Genomic DNA, 16,957 nt, shown 5'->3' with positions numbered 1-16,957 from the left:
AAGATCTTGTGATCCATCGTCCATCATTAAACCCAGCCATTAAGACCCATTGAGTCGGTACAAGGAAAGAACCGCTGACGGCTTAGCTCAGACCGTCCTCTAGATGGCAGCAGGGGGAGGAACCTGCTGGTTGGCGGGAGGAGGAGGGGGAGGCTGCTGCTTGGGGGCAGCACGAGCCTGGTTGGGCTTAGGAGGAGGAGGAGTCTGGTTGTTGGCAGGAGGGGGAGGAGCCTGCTGGTTGGGCTGCTGGCCGGGAGCAGCGCGGGCCTGGTTAGGCTTGGGAGGGGGAGGAGTGTTGTTGTTGTTGTTGTTGGCGGGAGGAGGAGGAGCCTGAGCCTGCTGGTTAGGCTGCTGCTGCTGGTTGGGAGCCGCGCGAGCCTGGTTAGGCTTGGGGGGAGGCGGGGTCTGGTTGTTGGCAGGAGGAGGAGGAGCCTGCTGATTGGGCTGTTGGTTGGGGGCAGCGCGAGCCTGGTTAGGCTTGGGAGGAGGAGGAGTCTGGTTGTTCGCCGGGGGCGGGGGAGGCTGCTGGTTGGGAGCAGCACGCGCCTGGTTGGGCTTAGGGGGAGGAGGCGTCTGGTTGTTGGCGGGAGGAGGAGGAGGCTGGTTGTTGGGAGCAGCGCGGGCCTGGTTGGGCTTAGGAGGAGGAGGAGTCTGGTTGTTGGCGGGAGGAGGAGGGGGCTGCTGGTTGGGAGCAGCACGAGCTTGGTTCGGCTTGGGAGGAGGAGGAGTCTGATTGTTGGCGGGAGGAGGAGGGGGCTGCTGGTTGGGAGCAGCACGAGCTTGGTTCGGCTTGGGAGGAGGAGGAGTCTGATTGTTGGCCGGGGGCGGGGGAGGCTGCTGGTTCGGGGCAGCGCGGCGGAAGTTGCCATTGCCGGCGGTGTTGCGGCCAGCTCCGGTGGCTCCGTTGGCTCCGTTAGCCTGGTTGTTCACAGCGTTGTTGTTGGCACCGTTGTTCGCGGCGGCGTTGTTGTTGCCCTGCTGCTGCTGGTTCTGGTTCTGGTTGTTGGCAGGGGGCGGGGCCTGGTTGTTGTTGTTGTTATTGTTGTTGTTGTTGGCGGGAGGAGGAGGAGCCTGGTTGTTGTTCTGGCCGTTGTTCTGGTTCTGACCATTGTTCTGGTTCTGGCCGTTGTTGGCTCCGGCTCCGGCGCCGCCGTTGTTGGCTCCGTTGTTGTTGCCTCCGCCAATGTTACCGCCTCCGATGGCGCCGGCACCACCCTGAGGAGTAGGGGCAGTCAAGGCATTGCCGGTAAGAAGGGCGATGGCGAGAACAGTGAGAGTGGAGTAACGCATTTTGAAGAATGGACACTAAAGATTGTCTTGAAAAAAGTTGACAAGTAGGAGATGATGTTCAAGTGAGGGTATCGTCGAAGAATCGAAAGCTCGAGAATAAGACTTAGATGTTAAAAAAGTGCACAGCACAAGAGAATGTTGAAGAGCAGAGGAAAGTAGAAAACTGTTGATGTTGTTGAGAATGATGAGGAAAAGAAAACCAACTCTAGTCGAGATCGAGACGAGTCTTTATACTTGAATTCTCATCTCATGGTCACCAACAAAAAAGGAGGATCGTCAGCTCCACGTTCAGCTCCATCTCCAGCTCGTTTGGGCTTGCCATTCAGCTGACGTTTCTCGGCGATCTCTACCGACAGTCCAGACATGTCGACGCGTTCTACATCTGAACATAGGAGACATCACGACATCGCCACCAGGCATCTTGCAACAACAGGAGTTTAGATGGCATGTCATTGCCCGCCGACCTCAAACGAGCTTTGACATGGACCCGATGGGATAACCCAGCCTCCATCGGACGATTGCGAAGCTTGAATTAGGTAAAAGTAAACAGAAAGAAGACTAGCTGGACCCCAGCCTCACGGCATACCCCGTAAAGAGGCTCTGCAGCTTCAATCGCATGGCTGAGTCTATCGATGGGAGGGCGGGTTGGTTCCAACGGGTAAGCGGGAGCCAAAGCCTTGTGGGGCGGCGGGAGCTTGTTTTGGGAACCCGGTCTCTTCGGAGAAAAAGCGCGAAAAGGGTGCAAACAAGGAGACGTATCACGGGAAGCTGGGGGTTTCTGGCTCTGACGTTGCCTTGTAGATTCGCAATCCTCTTTGGACCCCACACGTCCATGTTTCGACTCTGATGTGACAGCGGGGGCCGTTGATTGCGCGGCCGATCTACACGTGATGTGGGAGATTCCGGGGTCGACGTCGGATTCCGGCAAATCCTGTCATTTTTAGAGCCTCCTTTTTCTCTTCAGCTGAAAACTTCAGACCGACCGCATGGATCGAAGCTCGGGTTTTCAAACGTCTAGAACTCATCGTGGAAGTTCGGCCAGGTGAGCTGAAGGGTGCGACGATCAGGGGTATGCAATGTCGAAAGGTCATTGGCCCATTGCGCAGCTACACCGCCGTCGTCAGTCGCGATGACGAACGACTTTTGCGGCGTAGCTATAGAGAAAGTCATGATATTGGTAAAGGCGCAGTCTGAACGGATGGAATGTGGGAGACACATGGCTCTCTGAGGCCCGTGTCGATATGGGGTTTCCGGTGGTTGGGACGGCAGTCATTGGAGGCCACCAACACAAGCGTTTCACTAATTCGAACAAACGTTAGGCTTAACTTTACAGTTCGCGATGTTCTCCATTCTGTAATTAAATTAAATTGATGCCAAATTCAAGCCTTGGAGGCCCCGTTTACTGTACTGGCCTGGGCACAACACTAGTTCAAGGACTCCACCTATGATGAGTGAAAACCAACTACTTTACCGACTTTAGCGGCGTCGTATGGATTGCTGAGAAGTTCTGAATTCAGAAGTATGCACGCAACTCAGAAAACGTGATCTAATAATGGATTTCACAAAGACTCACACAACTGCCGTTTGGCTGTGTTTGTCGCTTGGTTTGGATGCTACCTTACGAAAAGCACCACAAGACTGCTACAATGGGTCGAGAACGTGGGTCCTGGGCGTCGCTCTAAACCCTCACTCTTGTTTGCGCTTGGGACCAGAAAAGTCTCCTCATTACTTACGATCCATATTTACACATGATGCAAAGCCAACACAACTAGTGATGCACTAAAGGTAAATGAACGTCATTCTGTCGTTGAGAATCATGAGCAAACCAACCCAACACAGTCTGAGCTCACTCAACACGCCCTCACATGCCTTGTACTACTCAAGCGGCTAACCATGGAACAGTACATCTTTTTGTGCATTCCGGAGGCCTTCCTGGGCCCAGTGAGGCCAACCGCGTGCTCCCGCAGCACGCGAGTACTGTTTGGGCACATATACTTGACCGCTACGTCCAGACATGATTTGCTTGGAAATTTGGTGTACGACATGTTCAGGCTCAAGCAGCAAGGCCCTGAACTTTCCTGAGCTGTGCACTCTGTCAATCAGAGCCGTGCGCACATAAGTTGGGTGAATGATGCTATTCCCGGAGGGGCCGCGTCAGTCTCGTCTTCCGAAATGATCTAGCTAGGGTTTTCGGGCTTGGCCTCACCTCGTTCGGACCTTGGGTGCATGGTAGCGATGCCGAAGTTCCTGTGCCAGGCCTTCGTGGAGGGCCAGAGCGCCGACCTTGGTGCAGGAGTAGTCGACATTCTGCACGCCGGTCACGAAGCTGGCCATGCTCGCAATCGTGACGACGTGACCGTGATTGCGTTTGATCATTGAAGGGAGGAACTCTTTGATCAGGAGGAAGTTGGAAATGATGTTTACGTCAAAGGTTTGGCGGATTTGCTCCTCCGTCTCGTCGAGAATAGTGGAGATCTTCATGACGCCGGCATTGTTGACCAGGACAGTGGGGTCTCCGTGATCTTGCCGGATCTGGTCCGCGGTCTCCTTGATGGACGTTGCCTTGGTGATATCCGCTTGGTAGAAGTATGCGTTGGATGCTGGAAATTCGGTCAGATGAGACACAACCCGCCCTCAAGAAAAAGACGAATGAGGAGACGTGAAAGTTGATGAACTTACGAAGTGGTGTTCTTGGAGGAACTATGTCGATACTGACGACCTTGACGCAGTTCTTGGCCAGCTTGCGTACGAGCATGTCGCCCATGTCACCGGAACCACCGGTAATCAGCACCAGCTCCCGTCTCCAGTCATATTTGTCATGGCTGTAGTTATTCAAGGCGGCATTCCCCAGCGCTCTGCTCGCCTTCTTCACAGCTGTCCACCCGAGTAGAATTGCCAAGGCATATCTTGCCCAGCCATTTCGAGAGAACGATTTGGAGATTTTGGATATCTTCAAGAAGCGGAGCAGGTCTGGAATTCGTCCGGTGACGCCGGAGGGTGCAAGATTGAGTAGAGTCGACATGATGAACAAGCGAAATCATCCAGCAGCCTCAATCAATCATTAACCAGTTGTTATGACGCCTGAGTCCGTGAATAGTGAGCTCAAAGAGCTATCGTGTATATGCAGGCCGGATGGACGGATGGACAGCGTCTCCGAAGGTGGGGTCCGGGCTCCGTTCAACGTCTTCCCCGCAACTGCCGCACTGCGCCTATTAAGCTTTCATCAGGGCGACGTCAGACGATGTGATACTCCGCATTTCAAGCCGAGGTTTAACTTCGAATTTCGTCTGTGCGAAGATCTCGAATTGTAGAATTGGCTCTCGTAGCGAGATCAGCGCAAGCAATAGTCATGATTAGTGATTCTATCATTCTTCATCGACTTCGAGTCTGAATACTAAGCACGCACTGAACTTGCGTTGTAAGGAGATCTCGTGGACGCTCCCCAACAGTTCACCGTCTCTTTTGACACTACCCCTGTCAAAATGGGTTATACCATCGAAGACGGGTTCGTTCGGTCCAGCTGGAACAACCATAAAATTGCCATCTCCATATATAAACCAGATGGACTCAAGCGACCCGTTCCAACGATTGTAATGGGCCACGGTATTGGAGCCATCAAAGCTGCGGGCTTGTCTCCTTTCGCGAGCGCCTTCACTTCAGAGGGATATGTGGCGGTGACGTTCGATTATATCGGCTTTGGGGAAAGCGAAGGCACCCCACGAAACGTTCTCAACGTCCAACACCAGTTGCAAGATTTCCGAGACGTTCTCAAGTGGGCACGGGATCCAGACCAAAGCGAATGGGTCGACTCTTCCCGCATCGTTGCGTGGGGCAGCAGTTTTGGTGGCATGCATGTCACGGCGCTCATGAGCGAGGATCACGACCTAGTTGCCGGGATTTCTCAGTGTCCTCTGGTGGACGGCCCCGCGGGTGTCCTTCAAATGCCGCTTCTGCGGTCTTTGAGACTGGCAGTCACTGCTACTGCAGATATTGTTGGTTCAATGATGGGATTTCAAGAACCGCAGTATGTCAAACTGGTGAGCGACGGGTCTTCGACAGCTATCATGGCGTCCAAAGAGGTCATTGAGGGCTGGTCTAGGCTGGAGCCTGAGAACGGGGAATCTTGGCCAAATATGATTGCTGGGAGATCTTTGTTGAGTATCATGCTATCCCGGCCGCTGCTGCAAGTTCACAAGAGCATCCGCCCGTACTTGATTGTCTTGCCGACGTGGGATCATGAAGCGTCATTGGAAGCAGCAGAACAATGTGTAAAGCGAGCGCCGCTGGGAGAGGGGCTCAGAGTCGAAGGGGGTCACTTTGACTTGTACAAAGGTGGGATTTCATTCGAAAAAAATGTTGAGGGGCAAAAGCACTTCTTGCGGCGTGTTTTGATGATGTGAAGTGCTATCGATTTGGGAAGATATTGACAACGGCTGAGTCTGTATAGTAGGCACAACAGTTCACATTTAGGTTAGTTGGTTATCAAGTTTATACGTTTAACTTCATTTGGATTAGTATTGCTTCTCAAATGTGGCTGTAGAAGCTCTGTTGTTATTTTCATCAACATCCAAACATCACACCGAACCGTGCGAATACACCGGTGAAGCGGCGTCCAGATTTTGGCGTTGGCTGCGAAGGACCTCCAAGCTCTTGCGAATCTTCAACGAGTCTATGGGAAACAGTTCGAACATACGCTCAGCCTGGTCGAGGAGATTCTCCATATCTCCCAGGACCCGAAAGATCGGCACCAAAGCGGGAACAGATTTGACCTGGACCAGAACCAAATATGCCGCGAACAGAAGCTGGATGTCACACCAGCTGCGATATGATCGCTCCATCTTGCTGCTCTGAGAGTCCATGGAGATGCATGAGAAGTGTACAAAGAGCGTGGCGCCCTCGATGCAGTCGCGGCACGACTCGAGGATCCAGGGTGCTTGGTCGGAGCGAAGTGCTTGTGTGTCGGGGGGTCGTACTGTGTACTCCATGTCCTTGTGGAGGAAGAAGTACAACACGGGGCGATGTAACAGAAAGGCGCATGCGAAGTATCGTAGTGCGATTTCTCTCTATAGTCACCGTATGTCAGTGGATCTTTTTTGGACAAAGAGTCTCGCTCACTTTTCGTAGGGGCATGGTGGGAACGCTCATGCTAAATGCTGTGGCGTCGCGTGCGAATTGGGCGCCCAAAGGTTGAGATTGGAACCAGCCTCGTAGGTCCGCCGACAAGTTGCACACCAGATCGGCCAGTTCGTGAGGTTGAGCATATGCCTTGCTTGTGCTGTAAAGGTACTGGAGCACTTTATTGAGGTGACTTCTAAGCCACAAATGACTCTCCAGAAAGCCCGACATGGACTCATCGTTCGTTTTGGTAAGCACCTCGAATGTTTTATCCGATGGTATGCCATCAACTTCGGTGAGGATATCACTAGAACACATGAGTCTTCCAAGGAAATCTGGCTTGCAAGAATTTCCACTTACCATTCAATGATGTAGTGCAGTCTGTAGTAGAGCCTTCCGAGACTGTGGCGACGTGAGTAAGATGAGGTCATTGATCTTGTGTAACAACGTACGATTCGTCTCCATTCCTCATAGAGAAAGTGCGTATTACCGGATCCAGCGACTGTACCAATCCCAGTGCATGAAACGGTCTTGCCCAGAAATACATCAAGCAGTAAGCCATGAGAAGAGACAGTGGTATCCGTTCGTCGTCTACAACGGAGAGCAAAGTCCATTGACTTTGGAGTGCATTTGTGAAACTGGCCTCGGACAGCGCCAGGAGTAGCTCTGGTCCCAAATTGAGTGGACTATTATCAGCCGATCTTAGCGCGATGGAAAGAACGAGTAATATCGAGATCGGAAGCTGTTTGATGTCCACAAGCACAGTATCCAAAGAGTCCATGTCCATTCCAAACATGTTTCGCAGGTTGTTAGCCACAAATTGACTACTAAGCTTTGGACAACTCTGAATCAACTCCGAGATGTAGACTGGTAAATTACTCGAAGTATTATCATAGAACTCTTCGAGCACTCGAGACACTTGCCAGAGCATCAAGGTTGGGGTCGAAGATCTTGAGGAGAGAGAGCTGAGCAGGGTCGCGTCTGAATGATCAGTTTCGGACAAATAATTTGCAGCTGAGATCCCAGGGACAGTAAAATTGATACGGATCCTGGGCCAGTAGACAAGCATTTTGCAAGCCGCTGCAGTGTGAAGCTCTGGAAACTTGACGAGAGATGAATGCTGAGATGAGGTTGCATGTGCGCTCGGAGTACTATGACAAGTAGACGCAAGTCTTTCGCTTGCACGACGACTGTGATCTGATCTCTCTTCGAGCTGCTTGAGGCGTGCCTCTACGTGTGTTAACCGGGACAAAACATAGTTATCCCTGTGATGGTCTTAGTGTTTGGGCTCTACGCCCCCTCATTTCTTTCTTGGCAAAGTACACCTGCGAATCCTGAATAATGGCTGGTAGTTGAGATCACTTACGCTTCTAGGCTTGTCGGGGTTGGCCTGTAGGTGCACTCACGTCCCGCATTTCTGCAATGGGTGCAGATCGGACGAACGCCATCGCATCGCGATTTTCTTTGACGGCAGGTATCGCAGGCAAGATTTGTCTTGGGCGTAGGCGCCATCTTCGCGGAACATCATGGCAACGCAATCACTGATTGGATTTCAATGTCTTTGGTGGAGAAAGGTGAAAGTAGAAACATTGAAACGACTGGGAGGGGGAGGGGAAGTCAATCGGTGGAACGTCGGCTAACATTTGTCAAGGTGTAAAAGTCACTAGCCTACGTCACCCAGAGCTGAATTCTAGGTCAAAAACAAGCCCTCGTGGCTGGGAAATGTCGGTGAGGCCCTGAAAGATTCAAATATTCTCAATACTTAATACAATTGTATTTTATGGCGTCTTATAGTAGAATTACCGGCCTTGGCCGATGCTACTTAGCAGCAGAGGACATTCCACTCCCAAGGGTTTCTCTCTCAGTCACATGGACCACGGACTTGGGATCCTCGGCACCAGCCACGTCCATGAAGCGGTGCCTCTTCCATTGCCGAACCGGAACCTTCTCCAAGAAAAATCGTTCGAGTTCGAGGTTGCTTCGGCCCGTCGTTTCCCCAACACAGAACCAGACATATGTGAGCGTGATAATGGTCGTCCCTGCCCAGACAAACCCTAGCATGGGTCCCAAGTTCGCGTCGTAGTACAAGTAAGGGGAAACGAAAGCAATGACCCAAACAGTCAGGAAGAAACAGACGATTGAGCAAGACATGATCTTGTTTCTGTTGCGCCCCACTGCCATCTCCGAGGCGATTGTGAAAGCCAGTGGACCCAGCGAAAAATTGAAGCAGACGATCACGATGTACGAGAAAACCACAATGGCAGCGCTGGTGCCGTTGGAGAACGGAGCTCTCTGCGAACCCAGGCCTCCAACAACGACAAGCGCCCCGAAGATGCCGGCTGTGCAAATTAGGAGATTCTTGCGACGTGAAATTTTGTTACCAAGGACAACTGAAACGGCAACTGAGATGACCTGTAGAATATTTGTAATAAGCGAAATTGTGAAGGCCTCTTTGATGCCGATTGATTGCGCGAAAACCACACCATAGGAATAGAAAAACTGGATGCCGTTGATTTGCTGTGCAACCATGGCGCCGCAGGAGTAGATCAGTTTGCGTCGCTCGATTGGGTCTCGCAGAAGAGAAATCCAGGTAGAATCTGCAGCGTAGGCAGCTTCTCTCTTGACCGCCTCGTCTAAAATTTGAATATCGTAAGCAGGTTGGTAGTCGCGGTGACTCTTGTTGATTTTCCTAAGTGCTATCTCGGCTTCAGGTAGCCGTCCTTTTGTCGCGTACCATGTCGGGCTCTCTGGCGTGAACGGCAATGCCATGATCATCAGCCCAGGGAGAAGAATCAAAAGACCCATCGGGATCAGGTATGCGTTCTTGTTGGCAATCGCCTCGGTCCCTTGGGTGATGCCTGAGCCGACAAGTTGGGAACAGGACTGCATGAATTGGAACATCATCAGTGCAGGCCCCCGGATCGCAAGTGGAGCCACCTCGCCGATGTACAGCAAGCAGGTGACCGTGAACTGCCCGACGCCGAGACCGATCAGAATGCGACCGAGAATGATGAGGCCTTCGATACCGCGGGCGGTAAGCTGGACAATTGCCCCTGCGATGATGCAGGAAGAGGCGAAGTAGAACACCGCCTTTCGACCCCAGCGATCGTTGATCGGAGCGGCAAGTAGGGCGCCAACGAGTTCGCCGACATAAATGATGGAAGCAGTGAGCGACATGAAGGACGTCGTCAGGGCCTTGAGCCCTTTGCTATCGGTCGCCGTGCCATAATCGTCAATGAACGGTCGCATTCCCAGGAGGCCAGTGTAGTAAATCTGGTCGTAGCCATAACAAAGAGCGCCGAAGGTCGAGACCCCGCAGTACGCCAGGGCCCAGGCGTTGGAACGCCAGTCAATGTTGAACATGCCCATCTCGAGAGGGCTTCGAGAACGACTGGAACAGAGATCGCTGAACGATGTCAAACTCTTGAGCGAACGGCGCAATCAAGTCATGGCATCTTGGCGATAAATATTTGTAGATGGCAGGTTGACAACTAGTGGGTCCATAACACTAGAGACCACTAAATCCCACTAGCCCCGCCCGTAAGGAATGAATCACTGGGGTACATATTGTCCGAGTCTGGGGTAAGGCTTAGGGGGAGGAGCTGTGAAAACGAGGGCCCAGACTGTTTAATCGGGGGACGCTCCGGTAGAGTAGTGAAACTGCTAATATTGGTAAGTCGTGCCTTGAAGCTTAAACAGTGATGGTTATACAGAATGTCGCAGCAAATGTTTATTACTTAGTCAGTGATTTGGTGAGACGTGATGATGTGCTTGGAGCCAGGAGTGTCCTGGTTGGCCTCAACGCCCGGGGGATGCTCCGACGGGGGACTGATCCGACGGACTATCCCCCGACACTTATCAACAGCTATCGGTGATATTTTGATTGTTGTTGATTTTGAAATAATGAAGATGTAGCATGACTTACTTGCGGCATGGCCAGGTTGATGTGCCAAATTTACTTACGTGATGGTTGTTCGTTATCCCAGCAAGTACACTGCCAAAGCTTGTCATCCCATTGCCTGAAAACTGTTGCCCAGTGCATCGAAAATATACTCGCGGCAAGCAAGAAATCATTATCATGGGCACTGGACCTTTACAGCAGCTCCAGGATGCCGGCACAGTTCTGATCGCTGATACCGCCGACTTTGACAGTAAGTCGACTACTTCGCACTCCTGAAGCTTCCTATCAGAAAAAGCAGGAAAACAGTTGCTAATCAGAACTCAGAAATCTCTCATTTCAGCGCCTCTGAAGGAACAACAAACCCAAGTCTCCTTTACTCAGCAGCACAGCATCCGTCGTACGCTACAATTGTATCGAACACCATCGCGTACGCGAATGCGCTGCCTTCGGCCATCTCGTCCTCTGAGCGTTTGGCCGCGGCAGTGGATCATCTTGCTGTTCAGTTTGGCACGCAAATCTTCAAGTTGACTGGCAAAGTCAGCACCGAAGTGGACGTCACTCTCTCTTTCAATACTGCGGCCACTATCGCCGCAGCTTTGCGCATCATCGACCTCTACCGTGAACAGGGTGTGCCAAAGAGTCAAGTCCGCATCAAGATCAGTGCTACCTGGGAAGGTATTCAGGCTGCACGTGTTTTACAGAGAGACCATGGTGTGAGCTGCTTGATTACCGTGGTCTTTGGACTGGTCCAGGCTATCACCGCAGCCGAAGCCGGGGTTGATGCCGTTGCGCCTTACGTCGGGCGAATAGCAGACTGGGGAAAGGTGCACGGTATTACGAATGATTTGGGTGTTGAGACTGTCTCAAAGATACAGAACTATCTGAGGAAGTACGAGTTCAAGACCCAGGTAATGGCTGCCAGTTTCCGCAGCACCAAGCAGATTCGAGATTTAGCGGGTATCGATCTGCTGACAGCTTCGCCGGCAATTCTTGAGGCTTTGGAACAAGAGTCTGAGCCTGTCGATCGTAGATTGACGCTAGAATCTGGTAAGTGCTTTTGCTGATAATAACCAACCAGAGTCAAAAAATCTTCCGCTGACGTTTTTTAGCACGGAATACGAACCTGCAGAAATCTTCCTACATCAATGATGAATCAGCATTCAGATGGGCTTTCAATAGTGACGAGTGCGCTGTTGAAAAGTCAGCCGAGGCTATGAGAAAATTTGGCGAAGACACAGAAAAGCTCAAGCTTTTGCTATCAAAGATGCTTCATGTGGGATAGTTTTGCTAGAGTTATCTCGAACAGACAACTCATAGTCTTCGATGATTATTCTTGAGGCCCCCCATCTTTCCTGCGATGGAGCGACCACTCTTCCTGCATACTTGCTGTCGACGCCGCCGCTATCGTCGCCTCTGCCATTCATTATCACTACTGTTGATATGTCTATGATTTTCATTTTCGTCGTTGTCGTCGTGAGTATTGTCGTTGTCTCTAGTTACTATGAAGGGGGTTATTCTGATTGAAACGAAATCTGATGATCTATCAAGTATATGGAAAATATAGTCGCGCAAAAACATAAGGAATTAGGCAGTATCTTGGTTTCTCACTGAATAGATCATCAAAGTTTTCATTCGCGACGGAGTTCGGCGTTGATCCTGTGATGGTGACTCTTGTGTTGCGAAGACTATCAAGTCTTGCGTCTGGAGGAGCACGATTCTTGGCATATTCTGGACTTTTCATTTGAGCGGATGCATTCTCCCGAATCGTATGACTTGCAGCGATTTAACAGGCTCTCTATCGGCTGCAACCTGCAGTTCTCGTAAGATAGGTCAGCTCACGTCCACAGCATGCAACATCAGCTGCGAGTTGTCTCCACTTGGCTTTGTGTGACTTCCCCTCTCTTCGGGGGACCCCCCGATGGGCTAGCAAACTAGTCCATGCTCCGATTCCTAATATGGCAATGTGATCAGATCTGGAAGCTGTCAACCCCCACATAATTGCTCGGTAATCTGGACACTGGACGGGGAATGATCCTGTTTCCAGATCTCCCAAACCACGGCCCGATGCTAGCATTTGTCTTGGTATAAGTCGGGAGGGCGGCCCAGACAGGCACCCGGTCTCACCTCTCCCCCAAGCCACATCGCGTCGTTCTATTCACAGCGCCTTCAAAATGACCTACATCGTAGGCTTGAACAGCGGCTCGTCTTTCGACGGTGTCGATGCCGTTCTTTGCCAGATCGGAATCGCGGAGGACGGCCATCCTTCTCGACCCCAATACGTCGACGGCCTGACGGTAGACTGGCCTCTCGAACTTCAACCGTTGATCCTGCGAGCCTTCAACAATGATTTGACCATCTTCGAAATGACGCGGTTAAACTATGCCGCCGGTGCGCTGTATGCCGAGGCAGCCAACGACCTCATTCAGAGAAACAATCTGAAGCCCGAAGACATCGACGTCATCGGCTACGACGGCCAGACTATCTACCAAGAGCCGCCAGACCGTGTCAAAGAGAGGGAGTATGTCCTAAGTGGGAATAAGAGTCTTGTGGACCGCTGGCTAAAAGGAGGATTTCCTTGCGGCTTCTTTATTGCCGAGTCCGGTGTCGTCGCCGCTCTAACCGATGTCGATACGGTTACCCAGTTTCGACCTCTCGACCACGCCCTCGGTGGTTCTGCTGCACCCCTGATGCAGTACCTTGACTTTGTCGCTTTTCGCAACGATGGAACGACGGTCACTCTGAACATTGGCGGGATCGCGAACCTGCAGCTTGCTAATGCGGACCGAAGCAAGATGATGGCATTCGACACAGGCCCGGGAAATGTCATGATCGACCACGTCTGCAAAGCTCGCACTGGTAGAGGCTACGACAAAGATGGCGAGCTTGCAGCCCAAGGACAGGTTATCCCCAAACTTCACGAAGAGCTCCTGCAGCATGACTTTTACACGCGGAAGCCACCAAGGTCCGCATGGCGTCTTGACTTTGGCGCGGCATATGCAGATGCCGTTCTTGAGAGATATTCCACAGCATCCACCGAGGACCTTCTCGCAACGCTGACACGATTTACGGCAATATCCATCACGAAGAGCCTGACAGACTTCATTCTCCCGAAAACAGAGGTTACACGAGTTGTGGCATCTGGGGGCGGTACTCGGAACGCGACGCTGATGAAAAATCTCGGAGAAGAGGTGGAGAAGCACGGCTTGAAGCTCGTGACTAGCGACGAGTTCGGAATTCCTGCTGCATACAAGGAGGCCATCAAGTTTGCTACCTTGGCATTTGCCAACAAGCGGAGCCTGGCAAACAATATTCCAGCTGCAGGGGGTGCTGTGAGATATGCTTCTCTTGGAAAACTTAGCCTGGCTCCCCGGAGAGCCAAGAACTCGGAACCCGTTGTTGGAAGAGACGAGAAGGTGCTGGGGTTAACTGTCGATGGACATTAATTATTGCGAACATTTTCATTGTACATGTTTTCCCGAATTACGGGTTGAGTTGTAATGGGGCAGCAAGCGCGCGAGAGGTGGCATGAGCACACCTAGACATGAAAGTTATGTAGCATGAGTGTTATGCCTTATCTGGAAATTCTTCCGAAGACCTTCATCCCAATGTTGTGACTTTCTAACTTTCATGTTGCATGTAACCTGACCATTTTGTTCCATGTCCGAATGTCTTGTGTTGGACTCCGTCAATATGGGATCCGCAAATAGGCAGGGCGCGCGTACACTTCTGTGTCAGTTAGCGTACAGGCTGACGTCTCATGCAACATGTCCACAAGCTGCATAGAATTGAACATTTCAAAGCAGATCTTTTCATCATGGTCATCTAGATATCTATGCTAACAAAGAAAAGGATCAACGCTCCTCACAGGAGGATGATGTCGTCCAATAGGACCGGGTTGTTCTTTCCATTAGTATCACTCCAAACAACTTCCACCACAATATCTGTGTTCTTCGCCGCGGCGAGACTAAGCGATAGCTTGGTAACTATTTTGTAATAGCCCAATGTACCAGGAGCGTTGAGGTTGCACTTGTTCTGAGAAGATCCACAAGCATCCCACTGGTGAATGCGCACTCCTCCGTAGTTGACGGTAATTTGAGGACCGCCATCATCAATCGTGGCTTTAGTTAGTCGACCAAAGAAGCCGGCAAATGCTCTTGGTTCAGTGATATTGACACCAGCAAGTGTCTGGCGGAGGACAGCCCGGCGAACGCCGTCAGATGGAGAGGAACGGGGTGTCAACATGCTAAAAAGCGGCTAGAATTAGCTCTACTCAGGATGGGCAATCCCAACGTCAGGTTCTTACAGAGCTGAACATCCGCCCATTGGATGGTTGTCAGTGATGACTTCTGCCGTAACATCTCCGGACGTAACCTTAAAGGCCCAGTTGGCAACGCCACTCTCGAAACCAGCGTTCTTGACGTAAGCACCTGAGTTGTGTGTCAGTAACTTCAACTTGTGAGATATGAGATTAATCCAATTATTCCACGGGGTACATACTGTCAGCTAAGAGTAAGTCAGTTGAGTGTCCAGATAATTAGAGTGTGATTGAGGTGACTTACGAGATGTTCTGGTGCAAGCACTCGCTGCTGAGCCGCCAGGAGCCTGTTTCATTCAGCGTTTTGCCCTTCGAATTGTTTGGGATCACGAGTTCTTACAGTTGATGATGTTGACACAGATACTTGAGAGGTAGCTGTTGAGCTAGGTGTGGAAACGCTCAAAGTGGTTGAAGATGTGGGTATGATTGTCGTCGTAGAAACGATGGGAATGAGTGTGGTGGATGGAGTCACCAGAGTGGTGCCAATAGATGAAATGGAGGAGGAGAGCGCAATGACAAAAGTAATTGAGGTGGAAAGGGTTGGCAAAGAAGTTGTCGAACTGGAGGATGGAATGACAATGGCTGAAGACGATGTTGTTGAGAAGCCCAGGTCCAGTGACGCAAGCGAGTAGAGATTGAGTCGATCGGGGCCACCGCACATCTCCGCCGTGTTGCCCTTGCAGGGCATGTTGCAGCCGTCAGTGGTAGGGACACCACCAAACCTGATCGAGTTATCACACCAGCATTCTTGCGCGTACTCAACACCAGCCAAGGTGTAGCCAGCTGCAGCGCATGCTACAATGCAATTGGCTACATTCGTGTTGCCACCTTCCACACCGACATAAACACCGAGGCTTCGGCCGCCAATGTTGTCTTTCAAGCAGCCTTGGGATTTCCACCCTGTGGGCAAAACGCTTGGTGTCTTTGGAGCAACTGCCCCCTTGTAGAGATTGATACGGTTGGGTCCGCCGCAGAGTTCAGAATTGTTACCTCCGCAAAGCATGTTGCAGTCGTCTTCTGGAGCACTCGAGGTTCCCCCTCGAATGGCATCATCGCACCAACACTCTGTACCGTATTCCACTCCAGCAAACGCGAAGCCAGCGGCTGTGCATGCAGTGGTACATTGCAGAACGGACATTGCAGAGCCGCCTCCTGATACGCCCGCTCGGTATGAGAGCGTTCGGGTGCTGCTATCCGTGTAGCAACCGAGAGATGTCCAGCCTGAAGGGCCAGGATTGACAGCAGGACTAGTCCCTCCATTGGAAAAGATGGTCAACCTATTGCCCGCGCCGCAGTACTCTGTCGAATCACCGCTGCAGACCATGTTGCAGTCCGTCTCAGGCCTCCGTTCGGCGGGGATCTTGTAGTCGCACCAACACTGTGATTATTACGAAGTCAGCGAGAAGACAACAAGATATTAAAGGAAGTATGGCACTGGCGGAGTAAAATGCCCGGAAAAGCACATACCTCTGAAGAATACTCAACCCCAGCTACAGGAAAGCCATGGTCTTGACAGAAATTGACGCAAGACTCTTCTGTCATGGAAGGATCCGCGTAGCTGGCTCGAGCCAGTTGACGGCTAGGTCCGTCGATGTAGCAGCCCTTGTAAGTCCATCCATTTGGAAGATTTGCTCCAACATTGACCTCGCGTTTGGCGATATATGCGGCGTGACCAGACGCCGAAAGAAGAAATACGAGAGTTGAAACTGAAAAAGAAGGCATCTTGGAAGTGGAAATGAGTGAAAAAGCGACAGAACGCGTTGACTGACTAGGCTGGATGGACAACACTCCGCGATGTCGATGGCTGCGGCATTCATACTTATCAATGAGACGATGATCGCGATGAGAGTCGAAGGACCAGCATTGGCCACCTCGTAGGGCCAACTTCTGTTCCAGCTGAGCGTCCAAAAAGCCACGTTTGAACGAAGCGGCAGGCACTCAGAAGCCTGGATGCCAATTTATTCGAAGCTAACATCATTGGTGCCTAGGAAAGCGCCCTGAGAAGTTGATCATCGACGAAACTCGCCGCATTAGGCAGGCTTCCTTCGTACTGGTAGTCTAACGTTAAAACCGTCCCTCTCATGGCTTGCCTTGTTACAACCGGTTTTCTCGGTTCGACGTTCGAGTAGTAAGTGGCCATAACTAACGGCAGTTACTTGTGTGGCTGTGTCACTCCCATTGTGAGGCACGTGTTGAATCATGCGCTGATCAGTATCACTGCTCAATTCCAACTATGACTAACCGCTCCCCAGGTAATGTTTTCTTTGATTCGTTACGCGGGAAGGGCCGGATTTGGCATTAGCGCCAAGCCGAAACGAATAGCCAGCAACGCACAG

General features: G+C 51.4%; 7 protein-coding genes across 7 annotated transcripts; 2 read left to right on the top strand and 5 right to left on the bottom strand.

Moving 5' to 3' along the window:
- Window positions 1-99: 99 nt before the first annotated feature.
- Window positions 100-1,290, bottom strand: COL26b_004268 (uncharacterized protein; the record flags this gene model as incomplete). The annotated part of the gene is made up of 4 exons (XM_053177148.1): window positions 100-123; window positions 174-267; window positions 543-555; window positions 699-1,290. 4 exons carry the CDS (start codon window positions 1,288-1,290, stop codon window positions 100-102), a joined length of 723 nt encoding a protein of 240 aa, XP_053038984.1.
- Window positions 1,291-3,492: 2,202 nt separating this feature from the next.
- COL26b_004267 (uncharacterized protein) lies at window positions 3,493-4,312 on the bottom strand (the record flags this gene model as incomplete). The annotated part of the gene is made up of 2 exons (XM_053177147.1): window positions 3,493-3,890; window positions 3,970-4,312. The coding sequence occupies 2 exons, from the start codon at window positions 4,310-4,312 to the stop codon at window positions 3,493-3,495; spliced, it is 741 nt and encodes a 246-aa protein (XP_053038983.1).
- Window positions 4,313-5,864: 1,552 nt separating this feature from the next.
- On the bottom strand, window positions 5,865-6,420 carry COL26b_004266 (uncharacterized protein; the record flags this gene model as incomplete). The annotated part of the gene is made up of 2 exons (XM_053177146.1): window positions 5,865-6,353; window positions 6,406-6,420. 2 exons carry the CDS (start codon window positions 6,418-6,420, stop codon window positions 5,865-5,867), a joined length of 504 nt encoding a protein of 167 aa, XP_053038982.1.
- Window positions 6,421-8,223: 1,803 nt separating this feature from the next.
- Window positions 8,224-9,774, bottom strand: COL26b_004265 (uncharacterized protein; the record flags this gene model as incomplete). Its single annotated transcript, XM_053177145.1, has 1 exon — window positions 8,224-9,774. One exon carries the CDS (start codon window positions 9,772-9,774, stop codon window positions 8,224-8,226), a length of 1,551 nt encoding a protein of 516 aa, XP_053038981.1.
- Window positions 9,775-10,483: 709 nt separating this feature from the next.
- COL26b_004264 (uncharacterized protein) lies at window positions 10,484-11,588 on the top strand (the record flags this gene model as incomplete). Its single annotated transcript, XM_053177144.1, has 3 exons — window positions 10,484-10,556; window positions 10,631-11,353; window positions 11,416-11,588. 3 exons carry the CDS (start codon window positions 10,484-10,486, stop codon window positions 11,586-11,588), a joined length of 969 nt encoding a protein of 322 aa, XP_053038980.1.
- An 889-nt stretch (window positions 11,589-12,477) lies between these two features.
- COL26b_004263 (uncharacterized protein) lies at window positions 12,478-13,749 on the top strand (the record flags this gene model as incomplete). Its single annotated transcript, XM_053177143.1, has 1 exon — window positions 12,478-13,749. The coding sequence occupies one exon, from the start codon at window positions 12,478-12,480 to the stop codon at window positions 13,747-13,749; it is 1,272 nt and encodes a 423-aa protein (XP_053038979.1).
- A 418-nt stretch (window positions 13,750-14,167) lies between these two features.
- Window positions 14,168-14,917, bottom strand: COL26b_004262 (uncharacterized protein; the record flags this gene model as incomplete). The annotated part of the gene is made up of 4 exons (XM_053177142.1): window positions 14,168-14,549; window positions 14,610-14,733; window positions 14,804-14,809; window positions 14,866-14,917. The coding sequence occupies 4 exons, from the start codon at window positions 14,915-14,917 to the stop codon at window positions 14,168-14,170; spliced, it is 564 nt and encodes a 187-aa protein (XP_053038978.1).
- Between the last annotated feature and the right edge of the window lie 2,040 nt (window positions 14,918-16,957).

Source organism: Colletotrichum chrysophilum (assembly GCF_026319265.1).
Source record: "Colletotrichum chrysophilum strain AFK26 chromosome Unknown scaffold_25, whole genome shotgun sequence".
Taxonomy (NCBI): Eukaryota; Fungi; Ascomycota; class Sordariomycetes; order Glomerellales; family Glomerellaceae; genus Colletotrichum; species Colletotrichum chrysophilum.
Note: the sequence above shows the minus strand (reverse complement) of the source record. Positions and strands in the feature narration are given on the sequence as shown.